The 17,604-nt window shown below is 45.8% G+C and overlaps 1 protein-coding gene across 13 annotated transcripts in view; it reads left to right on the top strand.

Moving 5' to 3' along the window:
• The window catches only part of LOC102903238 (maestro heat-like repeat family member 5), a 71,145-nt gene that overhangs the window by 12,776 nt on the left and 40,765 nt on the right, over positions 1-17,604 (top strand). For all 13 annotated transcript variants that reach the window (XM_076556067.1, XM_042264729.2, XM_076556062.1 and 10 more), the window contains exons 5-6: positions 15,442-15,601; positions 16,780-16,832. In XM_076556067.1, coding sequence (XP_076412182.1) covers positions 15,442-15,601; positions 16,780-16,832 — 213 coding nt within the window. The remainder of the gene's footprint in view (positions 1-15,441; positions 15,602-16,779; positions 16,833-17,604) is intronic.

The following is a 17,604-nucleotide window of genomic DNA, read 5'->3' as shown; positions in this document are numbered from 1 at the left end:
AAAGAGGAAGGCTTGGACTGCAGGAAAAATTTTGAGTTCTCTGCTTCTAGGAATCTCCCCATTCTCTTGAACCATGGACTGAGAATCACTGTCCCCTAGCCTTCATGCCCTCAGTGTGGTTGTTAAAATCCAGGGCCATCTGAACCCAGGTCCTTCACATATATATATATATGTCTTGCTTTTCCTCCAAAAGTCTAGCATGGCTTTGCCTGGAATGCTCCACACAGAACACTGAGTCTAGTAACAGAACTGTGGTCATGGCCACACCCACTCCAACAAGGCCACGCCTCCTAATAGTGCCACTCCCTATGGGCCTATGGGGGCCATTTTCATTCGAACCACCATAGCATGTGTCCTCAACCTGGCACCAGCATCCTCCTTTGATTCGAGAAAACGGCTCAGCATCCTGTACTGAAGACACCATGTCTCTGCTCTATGTCAGTGCTGAGACAGGACTTCCTCTCCATGCCTCTTGCCTTCTCTCCTCTCTCCTCCCCTCTCTCCCCCTCTCCTCCTCTCCTCCTCTCTCTTCCCTCTCCTCTCCTCCCCTCTTCTCTCCTCTTCTCCTCTCCCCTCTCCTCTCCTCCTCTCCCCTCTCATCTCCTTCTCTCTCCTCTCCTCTCCTCCCCTCTCTCTTCCTCTCCTCTCCTCTCCTCTCTCCCCTCCTATCCCATCTTCACCTCTCTGCACTGGGAGTCTACAGCATTTCAAACCGTTCACCAAGTATTGTGGTGTCATATCTAGAACTTTGGGGATTAAATCTTTCTATTTTATTAGCATATATTCATTGTGCACAGCAACCGGCTTTGCTGTGACACAGAGAAACGTGTGCATCGTGCCTCTTGTTTTCATTCACCCTTGTCATTCTTTTCTTCCAGCTCCCACCAATCATCTTCCTCTCCCCAAGTAGTCTCCTTTCCATTTTCATGTATTTCTTTATGTATTTTCTTAATCCAGATTCCACATATAAGATGAGACAGGCGATAGTCATCTCTCTCCATCTGGCTTATTTCCCTTGATCTCTGTTCCATCCATTTTCCTGCAAACATGAAAAATGGAAAATTTCAGCCTTTGTATGTCTGAATAAAGCTCCATTGTGTGTTTATGCCACACTTTCTGTATCTGTTCATCTTCTGGTGGAGAACGAGGCTGAGGCCATACCTCGGCTGTTGCAAACGGTGCCGTGTAAACATGGATGTGCTCAGGTCTCTGTGGTATGTTGACTTAAGATCCAGGAATGGTAAAGATGGACCATGTGGCACATCTAACTTTCAGTTCTTTGGGGAATCGCCATACTGATTTCCACTGGTGCTGCACAAGCACAGGATTGCTTTCCCACCAACAGTGTACAAGCCCCACCCCCTAACACCACCCACGCCAGGACTTGTTTTCTTGATGATAATACCTTCTACTGGTTAGGCTTTATTGTCAACGTGACATAAGCTAGAATCGACTGGAAACGGGGCCTGAGAGCTTGTTGGCAGAACATTAACTTGATTGTTAATTGATGCAGAAGGGCCCAGTCCACTGTGGGCAGTTCCATCCCTAGACAGAAAGATAGCTGAGCAGAAGCCAGTGAGCAAGGCAGTGAGCAGTGTTCCTCCATGGTGTCTGCTTCAGTTCCTGCTATGACTTCCCTCAGTAATGGATTGTGGCCCGGGAGTGTAGGCCAAGTAAACCCTTTCCTGCTCTAAATTGATTTCAGTCAGTGAGCGCTTCACCACAGCAACAACAACAACAACAAAAAAAAAGCAAAAGAGAACACAGCCATTCTTCATCGGGTAGTAGGGAATCTCAATGTAATTCTGACTTGGATTTCCCAGACGGCTAAGGATGTTGAACACTTTTTTTCATTCGCTTATCGACCATTTGTACTACTGCTTTTGAAAACTGCCTGTTCAATCCATTATTGGATGATTTGTCTTTTGGTGTTTAATTTTCTTAGTTCCGTAAATGCTCTTGATATTAATCCCCTGTCAGATGAATAGCTACCAACGATTTTCCCCCATCCTGTGGGCTGACTTTTCACCCTGGTAATTGTTTCTTGCGCTATGCCAAAGCTTTTTAATTTCATGCAATCCCATTTGTCAATTTTTGCAGTTGTTTCCTGAGCTATTAGAGCCCTTTGCAGAAAGTCCTTGCCTCTGTTATGTGAACGAGAATTCCTGGAAAGAAGCTGTGTCTGCAAAGGTTGATTAACTGACGAGAACGTCAGCCATGTGGAGAGGATAGAATGTTACAGACGCAAAGCCTAATTACAGTTTATCTTGGGCTATCTTTAGCCTACCAAATAGCCATCCCTTGCCCTCCTCTGTGTCAGAACAAATATTCCATCACTAACCGATAAAGACAGACTTAATATCCTAACAGATTAAAAAAAATTCAGAATGTATTCACTTATCAAAACCCTAGTTTTCCACCAATCAAAGGGATGAGTGTTATCAGATAGTGTCTAAGGCCCAAAGCAAAGCTCCATCTTGCTTTAGTCCACTCATATGGTACATCCACCAACCTATTTGGAAAATGCCTTGACTATGTTCATGACTACCTAAATACCTAAAAAGTTCATGAAAATACTACCTCATTGGGACATGAGTTTTGGAGCAACCTAAATCTATGTTCCAGAGCCATGGCCACTCATACTTGGCTCTGGAATAAACTGTCTCTTATGCCCTTTGAGATGAGATCTCTGTTTTTGTGCCAATACCCATATCTTGAGGTGTTTCTTCTATTTATATCTTGAGGTGTTTCTTCTATTTTTCTTTTCTTCTAGCAGTTTCAGATTTTCAGGCCTTGCATGAAGGTCTTTGATCCACCGTGAATTGATTTTGATACAGGGTGAGAGATAGTGATCTAGTTTTGTATTTCCTCCTGTGGATGACTTGTTTTTCCCAACCCCATTTGTGGAAAGCTGCCATTTCTCCAACATAGGTTTTTGGCATATTTGTTGCAAATCAAAAGGCTGTAGATTGCTATGTGGGTTTATTTCTGGGGCCTCCCATTGGTTAGTCTGGTTTGGTGTCAGTGCCACACTGGTTTTGTTACTGAGGCCCTGTAGTATAATTGGAGATTAGGTATGATATTCCAGCATTGCTGTCCTTGCTTAGGGTTGTATTGGTTGGTATGCAGCGTCTTTTGTGATTCCATATGAATTTAAGGGTGTTTTCTTTCTGTGAAGAGCATCATTAGGGTTTTGAGAGGCTGTATTGAATCTGTAGACTGCTTTTAGTAATATAACCATTTTCATAATATTAATCCCACCAATTCATTAATGGTGAAAGGCCTGCCTTCTAGTGCCTTCTTTAAGATCTTTATGCAGTGTTTCAAAGTTTCCATGATGTACATCTCTCATGCCCTTTGTTGGGTTTATGCTTGGTTTTTGTTACTGTTTTTGAGGCCATTGTGAATAAGATTTGTTTTCTTGGTTTCTTTCTTAGCATGTGCATTATCAATATAAGGGTATTATTGATAAATAGAAAACTGCTGGTTTTGATATGTTGATTTCTGTACCCTGTTGTTAGTTTTCCAGTGGAGTCTTTAGAGACTCATGTCATCTGCAAATAGGATGGGGTAATGTGAGTTCTTAATTTCCTCTCTGTGTCTCTTCCGTTTCTTCAACTTGTCTCTGTACACTAACAAGTGACTCAAGCTCTATATTGGATACAAGTGTGAAGAGCGGACATGTTGATCTTGTTCTTGATTTTAGTGGAAATGCTCCCAGTTGTCTTCATTTATTGACTGTTAGCTGTAGGCTTTGCATGTGTGGCCTGTATCACGTTGAGGCATGCTCCCTTCTTCGGAGCTTTTATGATAGAGTGATGGGAACTTTATCAATTGCCTTTTCTGCACCTGTCCATATGATCTTGTAATTTCCATCCCTGATTCTATTTACTTCCTAGAGACACTTTATTGATTTTCATAGAGTAAACTATCCTCCCATCCCTGAAGTGAAAGCAACTTGATTATGGTGTATGAGATTGTCTTGGTTCCTGATCTGTTGCTGGGAAGAGACACCATGACCAGGCAGTCTTATTTTTAAAATGCATTCAATTGAGGGGACTTGTTTACAGTTTCAGAGGGTCAGTCGATTACCATCACAACCAGGAACATGGAGGCAGGAAGGCAGGCGTGGTGCTGGAGAATTAGCTGAGCACTTCTCAACCTGATCCATAGGCAGCAGACAGAGGGAGACTGGTCCTGGAATGGGCTTTTGAAACCTCAAAACCCACCCCTAGCAACACATCTCCTCCAATAAGACCACACCTCCTCCAACAAGGCCACACCTCCTAATCCTTCCCAACAGTCGTCAACTGGGAACCAAGCCTGCAAATACGTGAACCTATGGTGGCCAATCTCATTCTAACCACAACATTCCCCTCCCTGGCCCCCATAGTCTTGTAGCCGTATTGTAATACAAAAGGCTTTCAGTCCAGCTTCAAAAGTTCACAGTGTCTTTCAGTCTCAAGACTGCTTATAAGTCCAAAGTCTCTTCTGAGACTCAAGGCAACTTCTCATCTGTAATCCCCTGTTTAAAAAAAAAAAAAAAAAAAGACGAATACTTCCAACATCCAGTGGCACAGAAGGAAGGAAAGGAAGCACCATGAGGAAATACTGGACCAAAGCAAGAAGGTCAAAACCAATGCCAAAGCACTCTTCGGAACTCCAACCCCTTCCAGCTCTGTTGACTGCGACACGCTTCTCTCTCTCGGGCTGGTTCCACACCCAGTCTGCTGCTCTCCCTGGCAGGTGTCCCGCAGCTCTGGCATCTCTGGCATCTTGAGGACTGCAGTGCAATCCAGGCTTCACCTTCACAGCTTCACACAATGGCCTCTCCAGGTGTCCATGCAGGGCCTCCCCTGACACTTCAGCGGCTTTCCTTAACTAGAGAGGCAAATCCCACAACCCCTTTTCCATATTCTTTACTCTGAAGCCAGAACCACGTGGCCAAAGTTGCCAAGTTCTTCCGATGGCTGGGGCTGGAACCTGAACCTCTCCTTAGATTCCATTCGCATCAGCTTTCCTTTGTTGGTGGTTTCCTGTGCTGTTTAAGCTTTTCTTTTTTTTTCTTTTTTCTTTTTTTTTTTTTGAATGTGACAAGTGTGTGGTAACACACATCTTTAATTTTTTATTATTTATTTATTTATTTATTTATTTATTTATTTATTTATTTATTATGCATACAGGAATGTTATGCATATTCCTGCAGGCTGGAAGAGGGCACCAGATTTCATTAAAGATGGTTGTGAGCCACCATGTGGAATTGAACTCAGGACCCCTGGAAGAACAGCCGGTGCTCTTAACCTCTGAGCCATCTGTCCAGCCCTAAGCTTTTCTTTAATTCCTCTCACAAACAGGAAGCTTATCCAGGTGGGGTCTTGCCCTGAGGTCACCACACTTTTTATTCCATTTAGCATCAGGCTTTTCCTTAAACTTTTTATCTCCTTGAGCACTGGGCTTCACTCCAGCGTTATATTTCATGGTGCTCCTTTTCTCCTCAAACTGTGTATTTTCTGATTCATTTTGCCCTGTTTGTTCTCTTTCATTATAGATCAGCATAAGAGTGGTCACTAATAGCCACGTGACACAGCCTATTCTAGTGTCTTGAAATCTCCTCTGCCAATGACATTAACTCAAAACTCTTCAATTTCGCCTCCAGCAGATTTTTAGGACAAGGGCCAAAAGCAGCCACATTCTTTGCCAAAATATTCCAAGAGTGGTCTCTAATATTATTCTCTGAATCTGCCTGAGATGGGCCCCAATACTCCACATCACCTGTCTTCTGTATTCATACTAGAATGGCCCAGTAAGTGCTACTTAATATGTTCAATCACTTTCCAGTCCAAAATCCCATATCTTCCATTCTCCTTCAAATAACAACATGATCAGGGCTATCACAACAATACACCACTCTCTGGTACCAACTCTGTCTAATTCACTATTCTGTTGCTGTGAAGAGACACTGTGACCAAGGCAATGCTTATAAAAGAAAGTATTTAATTGGAAGCCTGCTTACAGTTTCAGATGTTTGTTGTCATGGGGTGGGGGAATTATGGCACAAAGGCAGGCACAGTGCTGGAGAAGTAGCTGAGAGTTCTACATCCCAATCCACAGGTAGCACGCAGAGAGACAGACGCTGGGCCTAGTGTGGGCTTTTGAACCATCAAAGCCCATCCCCAGGGCCACACTTCCTCCAGCAAGGCCACACCTACTCCAACAAGGCCACACCTACTCCAACAAGGCCACACCTACTCCAACAAGGCCACACCTACTCCAACAAGGCCACACCTCCTATTCCTTCCCAACAGTCCACCATCCCATTCAAATATATAAACCTATGGGGGCCTGTCGTGGTATTGTGTTCCCCAAAATATTGTGCACTCTAATAAACTTATCTGGGGTCAGAGACAGAACAGCCACAATATTAAACATAGAGGTTAGGCAGTGGTAGCACATGCCTTTAATCCTAGCATTCCAGAGGCAGAAATCCCTCTGGATCTCTGTGAGTTCAAGGCCACATTGGAAATAGCCAGGCATGGTGACTCACGCCTTTAATCCTAGGAAGCAAGCCTTTAATCCCAGGGAGTGATGGCAGAAAGCAGAAAGATATATAAGGCGTGAGGACCAGAAACTAGAAGCTTTTAGCTGGTTAAGCTTTCAGGCTTTGGAGCAGCAGTTCAGCTGAGATTTATTTTGGATGAGGACTCAGGTTTTCAGTCTGAGGAAACAGGATCAGCTGAGGAACTGGTGAGGTGAGGTAGCTGTGGCTTGTTCTGCTTCTCTGATCTTCCAGCATTCACCACAATAACTGGCCTTAGGTTTTATTTTCATTAATAAGAACCTTTAAGATTCATGCTACAGGGGCCAAGCTCATTAAAGCCACACAATGATCTTAATGTGTTCTTGAATCTGGTCTGATAGTATTTTATTGAGAGTTTTTCTATATTCATTTGGGAAATTGGTCTGTATTTCTGTGTGTGTGTGTGTGTATATGTGTGTGTGTGTGTGTGTGTTAGTTATATGGGGGGTATGTGTGGTGTGTGGTGTGGGGGGGGTGTATGGTATGTGTGTGGGTGTATGTTATGTGTGTGTGTGTATGTGTACGTGTGTGTGTGTTGTGTGTGGTATATGTGCTGTGTGTGTGTGTGTGTGTGTGCCTTTATCTGATTTAGGTGTTGTTATGGTTTGAGTGTGGAAGGTTCCTCAGGGTCATATGTTAAACACTCCCTAGATGGTGGTTCTGTTTTAGGAGGCTATGGGTCCTTTGTCAGGTGGGGCCTTGTTATAGAAAAGAGGCCATTGGAGAGCAGGCTTTGGAAGTAGTAGGATTGTCCTACACTAGCTCAAGTTCTCTCCATTTCTAATAGACCAAGATGTGAGGAATCCCGCCCACACGTTCCGCCATGCTTCCCCCACCATAAGGGACTATACCCTCTCAAACTGAACCAAAGTCAATCCATCTGCCCTGGAGTCGGTTATTTTTGTCTGACATTATGTCACAGGAATGTGAAAAGTAACTAATTCAGGCACTGGGATAACATTGACTTCGTAGAATGAGGTTGGGATATTCTCTCTCTTTCTATGGCATGGCATCATTTGAGGAGCTCTGATGTTAATTCACTAAAGGTCCATCCACCTCTGAGATTCCCTTGTTAGGAAAAGCCTTACTGTCTCACCCTCATTCTCCTTGTACTTATGTTTAGGTGGTTTCTGGCCACTTGGTTTAATGCTAGGTCACGTGTTTCTAGGAATTTATCCGTGTCTTCTAAAGTATTCTCTAATGATCCTCTGGATTTTGTTGGTATCTGTTATAATGTCTGTGTCCATCTCCCTACCCTCTACCCCCGCTAGTCATCTATAATTTTTTAATTGTGTGTTTGCTAAGAGTCCCAGGGGTCTCTGCAGCTCCTAGAATAAGGAGCTATGGGAGGCAAGATGGCAGTTCAGCTCAAAAGGACTCAGTATCCAGTGTTGGTTCAAACTTCGGAAGTCTGACCCCCAAGTGGTTTATTTTAGGCTTATTTAAGCACAGCGCAATCTGGTGAAAACTATTCTTGTGATGATTAACTAAGTCCCAAGTGAACATCAAAGCATACTCAAATCTCTTTGAGGAACAAAGGATGTTAAATACAGATCCGATGTGACTACTTCGAAACTCTGTGTAAAGTCCATGTGACATCTCCCATAAAGGCGGGTTCTATAGATTGACTGAGAAAAACAAGTTTATGAGAAGGGTCTGGAGGAGGCTCTGGGGCCAAGACAGTCCCCTGCCACACAGATGACGCAAAGATCACAAGGCTAGAAAGCACGCCTGCTCCAGACTTTGGGGCAGAAAACAAATTTTGCATTCTTTCCTTTGAAAGTTCTCCTAGTGAGTATCTGTGAGCACAGGGACCTCTGTGCCCCTTCCAAAGAGTTTGTAATACTGTGTATCGTTTCAAAGAGCCAACTCTTCAATACACTGGTTATTTTCGTTGTTTTTGTAGTCCCCATTAGGTTTATTTCTTCCCCAGTCTTCAGTCCATCTCTTCGCTGGGTGGCTGGCTTGTCCCTCTTCTGCAGGAGCTTGAGATCCCATCACTGAGTTTTTTATTTATTTCTCTTTCTGTTTGTTGTTGTTGTTGTTTTCATATAAACACTCACCCGTGAACCTCCCTTTTAGAACCACCTTTGCTGTGTTCCGGGAAGCTGTGTTTTCGTTTCCATTTGATTTTTAGGCATTTTTTAAAAATTTCCCCCACAGTTTCTTCAGCAATGCCTTCAAGAGCGTACCATTTAACCACCGTACGTTTGTGTCGTTTCTATAGTTTTTCTTGCTACTTATTTCTAGTTTTGTTCTATTATGGTCTGATAAGGTGCAGTGCATTCATTTCAGGTTTTTCTGCACGTCCTGACTTGCTTTATAAACTGAAAATGGAACCTGTTTTGAAGAAAGCTCCGTGGCAGCTGAGTGGATGTAGTTACAGATGCTGAGGCTTGCTTTGGGTTTCTGCTGCTGGGCATATTAACCTCTGCCCTTTCACTTTCAGTCTGTGTGGATCCTGGCCAGCACATGTGTTTCGTTTTCTTTTTCCTTTTTTCCAACAGGACTACTCTATTAGATTGCTTGCTTAGGCTTGATGTATCTCAGACTTACATTTTAAATTTAACTTTTGAATATCATGTAAACTTGTCAGAAATGATTCAACCATACAATGTTGCCATTGTTTGTAGAATTGTTTGTTGTGTTCATATTTTACATACACGTATCTACTAGAGAAAACATAACAGCTCTAGTATAAGTCAGCCAACACCATGGGGCTGTATTGTATACCTGCCTTCGCTTTTTACTCACTGATTATGAAATTAAGTCTTTTGAACTCTTTAACAGTGAATCACTTTAAAACTGAATGGAGCCAGGCAGTGGTGGTGCACACCTTTAATCCCAGCACTCAGGAGACAGAGGCAGGTGGATCTCTGAGTTCGAGGCCAGCTTGATCTCTCAGGTAGATCCCTGTGAACAAGTTCAAGCACAATCAGGGTTACACAGAGAAACTCTGTCTCAGGGGAAAAAAAAATAACTGAATGGAATTGCTCTTCTCGTGTGGTTATGTTGAATAAATCTCCCCTTTATGACTTTCACTAAATAATAATAATAATAATAATAATAATAATAATAATAATAAAAGAATTGATGAATTTAGTATTTCCTAAAGTAGTATCATTCACATATACATAAAAATAATTGCCAGCAAAAGGAAGTCAATAGCTCTGGTTTTTGCAAGCTCTCCTGCCAGGATTGACTTACCTGTAATGTGAACTCTAAACACTTGTCAGTGTTCTCAACTTGGCTTGCATTGTCTTTAGGAAGAGTATGTTTCTTATAGGCAATAACTCAGTCATGTTGTAAATCCAATCAGCAAGTCTGTGTCTTTTAGTTAGAGAATTGAGACCATTTATACTTAGTTTGTTGAGACATATTTGCTGATTCCTACAGTTGGGTTTTTGTCATTGTGTTCGGTTTAGACAGTGTTATTTTCTTCTCCCTTATTCATTTCAGAGCTTCACTTGTTTACTGAGCTGGGCAGGTTTGATCATTTCCTACTTCTCATTCGTTCATCTGTTTCTTTGATGAAACTCACTCTGTTCTGAGCTCCTGGATCTGTGACTATCTTTCTTCCCCTTCTTTAAGTATCTTCTGCAACACTGCCTGGTAGTCATTGAATTCCTTTGGTTTGTGGTTATGTTGGAAAGTCTTTATTTCTCCATTGATTTTTAAAGGTAAAATTGGTGGGCACGGTAACCTTGGTTGGCAGTTACTTACTCTCAGAGCTTAAAAGAGGGCTTGAAGCTTCTGCCCTGAGAAGTCTGGTGTCAGTTGGCATTTTTCTCTTGAGTGTCCAGCATTGTATCTTTGTTCTGTAGTCCTGGCTTTTTAACTATAATGGCGCTGAGTTAGTCTTTCCTAGGCATGTTATTTGGAGTTCTACATTACTCTTGTTCGTGGATGCCCTCTCTTTCCCTGGATTTGGGAGTTTTCTGCTATATTTCTCACTGAATAGGTTTTTTGTGCCTTCCATATCCTGGCCTTTTTCCCACCCACCGGTTCTCATATTTGGTTTTGTGGCTGTGCCTCAGAATTCCCACAAGCTGTGGCCATACTTAATTGTTCCTTTTATTTTCTCTGAATATAATACCTCCTCCACCTCGTGTTAAATTCCTAATATTTTTTCTACTACTTGCCCTAGTCTATTGGTGGTTCTTCCTTTTCACTGTGCTCTATGGGATACACTCAGTTTTTTGTTTCCAGCATTTCTGTTCGGCTGGTGTTTTGTTGGTTGCTTTCAGACGTTCAGCTTTCTTGTTGAACTCCTCTTCAGTGTTGCTGACTTTCCTGCCCAGGTTCTCAGGTGCCTTCTTACTTCTTGATCTGCCTGTGTGAATCCACTTTGATGACACTTAATATTTTTTGATTAATAGTTTGGCATATTAACTATTTCCATATCTTTGATTTAGGAGTTGAAGAGGCATGGTCTTTTGGAGGAGTTACAATGCTTTGCTTTCTCACGTTTCCTATGTTTCTGAGCTGTGATTTGCTCATCTGTTGGGGTATTTGTCTCTTCCAATTTTGGAGTCTTCCCAGCTTTTCTCTTTGAGGGTTTAATCCCAGGTACCACTCAGAGAAGAGAAAACGAACTACTACAACAGCAGCGACACCAAACCAGATAAGGAAACACAGTGAAAAATCAATTAAAGCAAACGGCCACGCCACCAATAACCCTAGAAAAGAAAATGGCAAAAATGGTGTAGCTAGAGTAAGCAGTGAACGTCAAATGATTAAAGCAGACAATAAAGTATGTACATAATAACAATAAAGAATGAAACAAAGGAAGGGGACAGGAAAGGGAGAAAGGAAGGTTAAATAAAAGAAAATAAGGCAAAGAAGATGAGGAAGAAGGAGGGAGCAAGGGATAAAAATCTGAACAAGAAAGAGCAATTTTTAAATAACATTAGATAAAGGTCAAGGGGGTTGAAAAATGCAAACACTTTTAAAACGTAAAAAAACCTAGAGATCTGAGTTTTATTTCTGGAGCCTACATAGAGGTGGACTAGAGAGCCAGCTCCACAAAACTGTCCTCTGACCTCTACACGCATATCTTGGCACATGTGCCCATGCGCACACACTAATAATTTTTAAAGACTTATTTTAATTTGTTAAGTGTGTGTGTGTGTGTGTGTGTGTGTGTGTAGGTGCCCAAGGAGGCCAGAAGAGGGCGCTGGATCCCTAAAGCTAGAGTGACAGGTGGCTGTGAGCTGCCCAGCATGAATTCCGGGAGCTGACCCGTGGACCCTCTGCAAGAGCAGTATGCGCTCTTAAGTGCTGAGCCATCTCCCCAGCCTCCAACTCTTGTGACCTCTTGGCAAATTTTGTAACAAACATACATGAGGTTTTGCAGCCCCCTCTGGGGGAGGAGGGCCAGAGCGCGGACTAAGGCTCATTCCCGTTTCCCTGTACAGCTTCTTTCTCCATCCTTTCTCTCAGGAATCCTGCTGCTCCTCTCTCTTCCTCTTTGGAATGAAATCCACCTTCTGTCACTGTGACACCTTTCATTCACAGTCACACACGGGTGGCTTCTAACATGTCACCTTAGTCAGAAGTCTAATTTTCAAGAGATCTTGATTTTTTTTTTTTTTTCACAAAATTTCTCCCTGAGTGTTGGGAAAAACCCGACATCCTGTCTGCACTTTCTCACTTCAGTCACCGAGGGAGCCTGTGACCTTGGAGAGGCGTGGGTGGCTCCAACATCAAGCAGCTCTGTGGCTGTAGCCACCAGCAGGGCATCCCCTGAACCAAGGAGGCCCTGACACTCTCTATCTAGAGGTGGCCTCCATTTCCACAGGCTGGGGCTCAGCCCCCAGGCTGCCTGCCCCCCCTCCCCGTTAGATATTGTCACAACTCCAGCTGTCATGCCCGGCCCCCTGGCCAACAGTCACAGATCAGGACTCCCACAGCCACCTCCTCACCCTCACGTCCTCTCCTCAAGCAGCTAAGGGAACTCAGGGGAAGACTCTCCCTGGGAAAGATTCATTTGTTACAAAAGCTACTGCAAAGCATCCAGGTGAGAATGAGTAAAGAGAGGTGTGGGGAAGGAAGGAAGCGTCCCTGCCCTTTCCAGGTACTCCCAATCTCCAGAAACTTCTCTGTGTTGAGCTATCGAGGAAGCTCTGTGAACTCTGACATTTCTGGTTCCTGTGCAGACGCAGACTCTTGTTGTTCACATCTTAGATGGTCTTTTAATAAAATAAAATAAAACACTCAGAGCCAGAGATCAGGGTGAAAGCTGAAAGATCAGAGAAGCAGAACAGCCAGCCACTTGCTCTTACCTCTACGAAATCCTCAGCCTCCAGAGAGTGAGTTCCTGTTTCCTCACGCCTTATATACCTTTCTCTGCCCTACCATATTACTTCATGGGATTAAAGGCTGTGTGTGTTTCCCAAGTAAAGGCATGAGATCTCAGGTGCTGTGATTAAAGGTGTGAGCCACCGCTGCCGGACCTCTATGTCTAATCTAGTGGCTGGCTCTGTCCTCCGATCCTCAGGCAAATTTATTAGGGTGCACAATACATCACCACAGACTCTATTTCATGCAATGGTCTGACTTGGGAAGCATCAAGGGCTGTCTGCTCAGGTGCTTCCCGGCCTCTACGCTCAATCGTGTGTGTGTGTGTGTGTGTGTGTGTGTGTGTGTGTGTGTGTGTGTGTGTGTGTGCAGCATTCCTCCCTCCAGGGCATTGGGCAAGAACTCTCTGTAATAAGGTGGATCTTATGACCCACCGTGGGACAAGGCAGGTCCGAGGGTCTCTGTGCTCCAAGACAAAAGGGCAGGGGAAAACGAGGATTTCTGCAGCCTGCCTTGGGGAATGTGATGATTCATCCTTGCTGTTAACTTGGCACACCTGGGAACAGGGACCCTCAACTGAAGAACTGCTTCCATCAGACTGGCCTATGTGCATGTCTGTGGGGGCATTTTCTGGATTGCCAACAGATGTGGGAGAGCCTAGCCTACTTTGGGCAGCACCATACCTAGGCAGGTGGGCCTGGGCTATGGAAGTAAGGTAGCTGACTGTGAACCTCGGAGAGGGCCAATAAGCAGTATTTTTCCACGGTTTCTGTTTCAAGCTCCTGCCTTGAATTCCTGCTTTGGCTTTCCTCCATGGCAGACTGTAACCTACAAGGTGAAATTAACCCTTTCCTCCCCCAAGTGCTTTGGTCATGGTGTTTATCACAGCAGCAGAAAGCTGCCCAGGCCCTGAAAGATAATTCTAGATTTTGTGCCCTACCTTGGGGGAAGGGGCCTGTGAGCAAGGACCCGGGGATAAAAACAAAAGGTGTCTGTTGTCACACCACGCACTGATTGTAGCATTCAGGGATACCACGACCTCTTCTTGTTCTGATTACATCAGTCTTTACTCTTGGTTTAGCATGAGTCCATGTTCACCTGTTTGCAGGTGCCCATGTGTGTGACTTAGAGGCCACAGGTCAACCTCGGGTGGCATTCTTCAGGAGGACACAGTGTTCCTTGAAACACTTATCTCTCACTGGGACTTGGAGGTCACTGATTAGGAAAGGCAGGTTGACCAGCCAATTGTAGGAATCCACCCCTCCCTGCCTCCCTAGAATTGGGATTACAAGCATGCCTCACCACACCCTGTTTTTTATGTGGGGGACTGTGACTTGAACTCGGGGCCTTGCACTTTCCACAGTGAGTACTTTGCCACCTGCGCTGGCGCCCTGGCCCTCAGAGAGTTTAACCTGACGTTTTTGTGTTCAGCCTCTGGCTTCCCCACGCAGCTGTCTCTCCGTTGGACTGGGTGGCAGGTTGAGTGGTTTTTGTCCCTGTCACATCCAGAGCTCTGCCCAGTGTGACTCGTCTTCCAGATTCTTCACTGCCAGCCCAGTTCCAAAGGTTAGGGAGCCAGGACCACCCCTTCCCTCCAAATGGAGGAGATGGCGCCCAGTGTGTGCCCTCTGCTGCTAGCATAGCCCTGTGTTTTCCGTTCCCTTGTCCTTCAGCTCCCGGCTTCCAGAACATGATTGCTGTTGCTCCCTCTTTTTAATCTCCTAAATATAGTTTTAGAGGAGGGACTTCTGTGTGGGTTTTTTTTTTTTAATCGCAAAATCAGATTCAATCCAGTGAGTTAACAAAGAGGCTCTCATAGCCGCGTCTGTAATAAGCTGTAAGTGGTATATTGATTTCATAGGACAATTTCCTGCATCACAGGAAAGTGGGAGGGGGGACCTCAGACATCTACCCCTACAGATGCTGCCCAGCCATCAAATGCATACAGGCAGCTGTGCCCAGCTGCACTGGCCTCTCTCCAGCCCCACCCAACAGCACCCTGAGTGGGTAGGAACAGGTTCTGCAAATCACAGCACACACTTGTGTGGCAATGACCCTCGTGAAGCAGACAGGGAGCTGGTTGTCTGGTCTCTGTTGTGGAGCCCTACACACGTTGACTGTCCAGGCCGAGGTCTTGGGGTAGAAACGTGACCTCTGGTCAAAACTCATGGTGACAGAGAATTAGAGAGGATGGTGTCCTAAGCTGCCTAAGCTCCATGGGAAAAGTGACTTTAGCCAGAGGCCCTATGAATGACATCCTGAACACGGGCCTGGGAGTGGGCTTTAAAAATGGACTAAGATTTGGATAGAGCAAGTGGGATTGGAGCTCCAGGCAAAGAGAAAGGGGTAGCAAGGGGTGGGGAGCAAAAACAGTGCTTGTGTTCAAGGCTCTAGTCCAGCATCAGAAGACAGCCCATCTCAGGCTCCCTTAGCCTGTGTTCTATCCAAAAGATGGCTTGGTAAAGGCAATACATACGGAACTGCCCAGCTCGATTGGTACATGCCACTCTCACCCTGTCCCATCTGTCCCCTCTCACCCTGACCACGCTTCCTCCCCGGCCCAGGAACTAGATGACATATACCAAGATGCAGCCAGCAATGTCTTACTGGCCCTCTGTCGGCATTCGTGGCCAGCAGTGGCCAAGCACTTGGAAACGGAGCTCCTGACGGGGGTCTTCCCACACCGCAGTCTGTTGTTTGTGATGGGCGTCCTGTCCTCTCAAGGTATGTGCTGCCATAGGACGGGTTCGGGGCCTGGCAATGGAAGGAGACTGTGAAGGGCCTCTGGGACCACCCCTCCCCATGGCCATAGCTACACATGGGCCGTGCAGGCTGCAACCCTAAGGCCCTGCAGTCTGGCTAGTCCTCTTAGCAGCCCTGAGCTCCATGCCCCATGAGCCTTCAGCAGCCCTGGCCGCGCTAGGGACCTTCCCACGGAGGAGGAAAGGGCCTCTACACCACTGTCTGATAGATTCACATTGCTGTTGGTCCAGGAGTTGGCCCAGACCGTGAGAAGATGCCACTCTGCCTTGACCCTCCCATATAGTGGCTGTTTCATTGGCCCCCTCCCTTGGCCACACAAGGAAGATGAGAATCCCAGCTCAAAGAAGTAGTGTTGATGGCCAGGGTCACTCAGGCTGCCTTAACTTGGACCACTAGCTTCTCCCTGCTCTCATTCATTCATTCATTCTTTTCACAAGCATATACTACCCTTATAACTGCCCAGGTTGGAAGATGCTAGCCTGTGACAGGGGACCAGCTACCCAGAAGGCCACTGTAGGGCTACCCAGAGGGCTTCCTGTAAGAGGCAGCCAGTATGAGCCACATCTAGCCAGGCCTTCGGAGCATCAGGTCAACAGCTGACAAGTTCAGGCAGAGGGGAGGGGTCGGTGCTCCAAAGATGTTCTGGAGATTTTGTGCTCAAGCCTGGGACCAAGCAGAATCTTGTTTAGCTTACCCTATCCTTCTTCAAACTAGTAGACTGGGTGGGGTCCCTTCCAATGCAGAGGGACCCCAAAGCAAGACCTTCTTCCTACATGGTAGAATTTCCAAATTTCCCAAAAGGCTTTTTGAGCCCCACAAAGTGTTCCTTCCCAGCCTTATTTTCCCATACTTGGAAGGACCACAGCACACCCCAAAGGGCCATGCTTCAAAGGGCCCCTCCATTTGCTAGTGGAAAACAAGGTTCAGAGAAGGCAGGCAGCCTGCCTGGGCACAGCATGCAGGGAGTGCCAAGGTTCCAGCCCAGCTCTCTGGACCCTGATCCCCACGCCAGCTCACGTTCTTCCTCCTGGAGACTGTCCTACCCTACCCTGTTCCCGGTGGATCCCACCGGGCAGGAGTAGGCTGGTGTCTGAGGGACGTGTGAGACCTGGCCTGTAACCCACCCGCTTCTCCCACAGAGGAGCTTCTCAAGAAAGAAGACAGAGAGAGCTGGAAAGAGCTACTGTCCCAGGTACAGAGGGAGCCTGTTACCCCCAGACCTTCTGAGGGACATCAGTGAGGGAGAGACAGCGAGTTCACCTGGGAGACCCCGCTGTGGTCTTGGAGGAAGAGAGGAAAGGAAAGGTGGGAAGATAAAGGTGTGAGAAGGAGGAAAGGGAGATAGGGATGGCAGGGGCTGTAGACAAAGAATTTCCACTTAGAGATAAGCACATAGCATAGGGACAGGGGTGGCTTGACCAAGGTCACTGGAGGAGCCAGGATTTAAATCGTGGTCACTAGACACTCAACACAGACAAACTCTTGCCACTCACACTTAGGGGACCAGAAAGGGCACAGGGGCCAGAGTGAAGACCTAGAAAGGACAGAGAGAGGCTGGGGTCGACTGTGACGATACCAGAAGCAGTTTCAGGGCAGGCCTATCTGTGACCCTGTCCCAAGTGAGCAGCTTGTACTGGGTTCAAGTCCAAGGTCAACTACTCACAGTGTGGCGTGGGCTGACTTCCTTTGCTTCTCTGCGGCTTGGTTTGCTCCTCTGTGAAATGGGGTTAGAAGCGGTTGTGAAGGGCCTGCCCCCCACTCCCGACGTTGGTTGTCAGCACTGTGGCAGGCAGAGAAGCTGGAGTGAGTTGGGAGGTTGTAACAGAACAGCGAGGACTGAAAGACCAGAGACATCACCAGCCACGTTCATCTGATTGGCATCCCTTGCTGCTATGAATAGGACTTGCCTCCCTCCACCACACGCTGGCTGCCTGTCAACATCCCATAAATTTCAAGGGACTGAA

The sequence above is a fragment of the Peromyscus maniculatus genome, chromosome 20 (genome assembly GCF_049852395.1).
Source record: "Peromyscus maniculatus bairdii isolate BWxNUB_F1_BW_parent chromosome 20, HU_Pman_BW_mat_3.1, whole genome shotgun sequence".
Taxonomy (NCBI): domain Eukaryota; kingdom Metazoa; phylum Chordata; class Mammalia; order Rodentia; family Cricetidae; genus Peromyscus; species Peromyscus maniculatus.
This window is presented reverse-complemented; position numbering and strand designations above follow the sequence as displayed.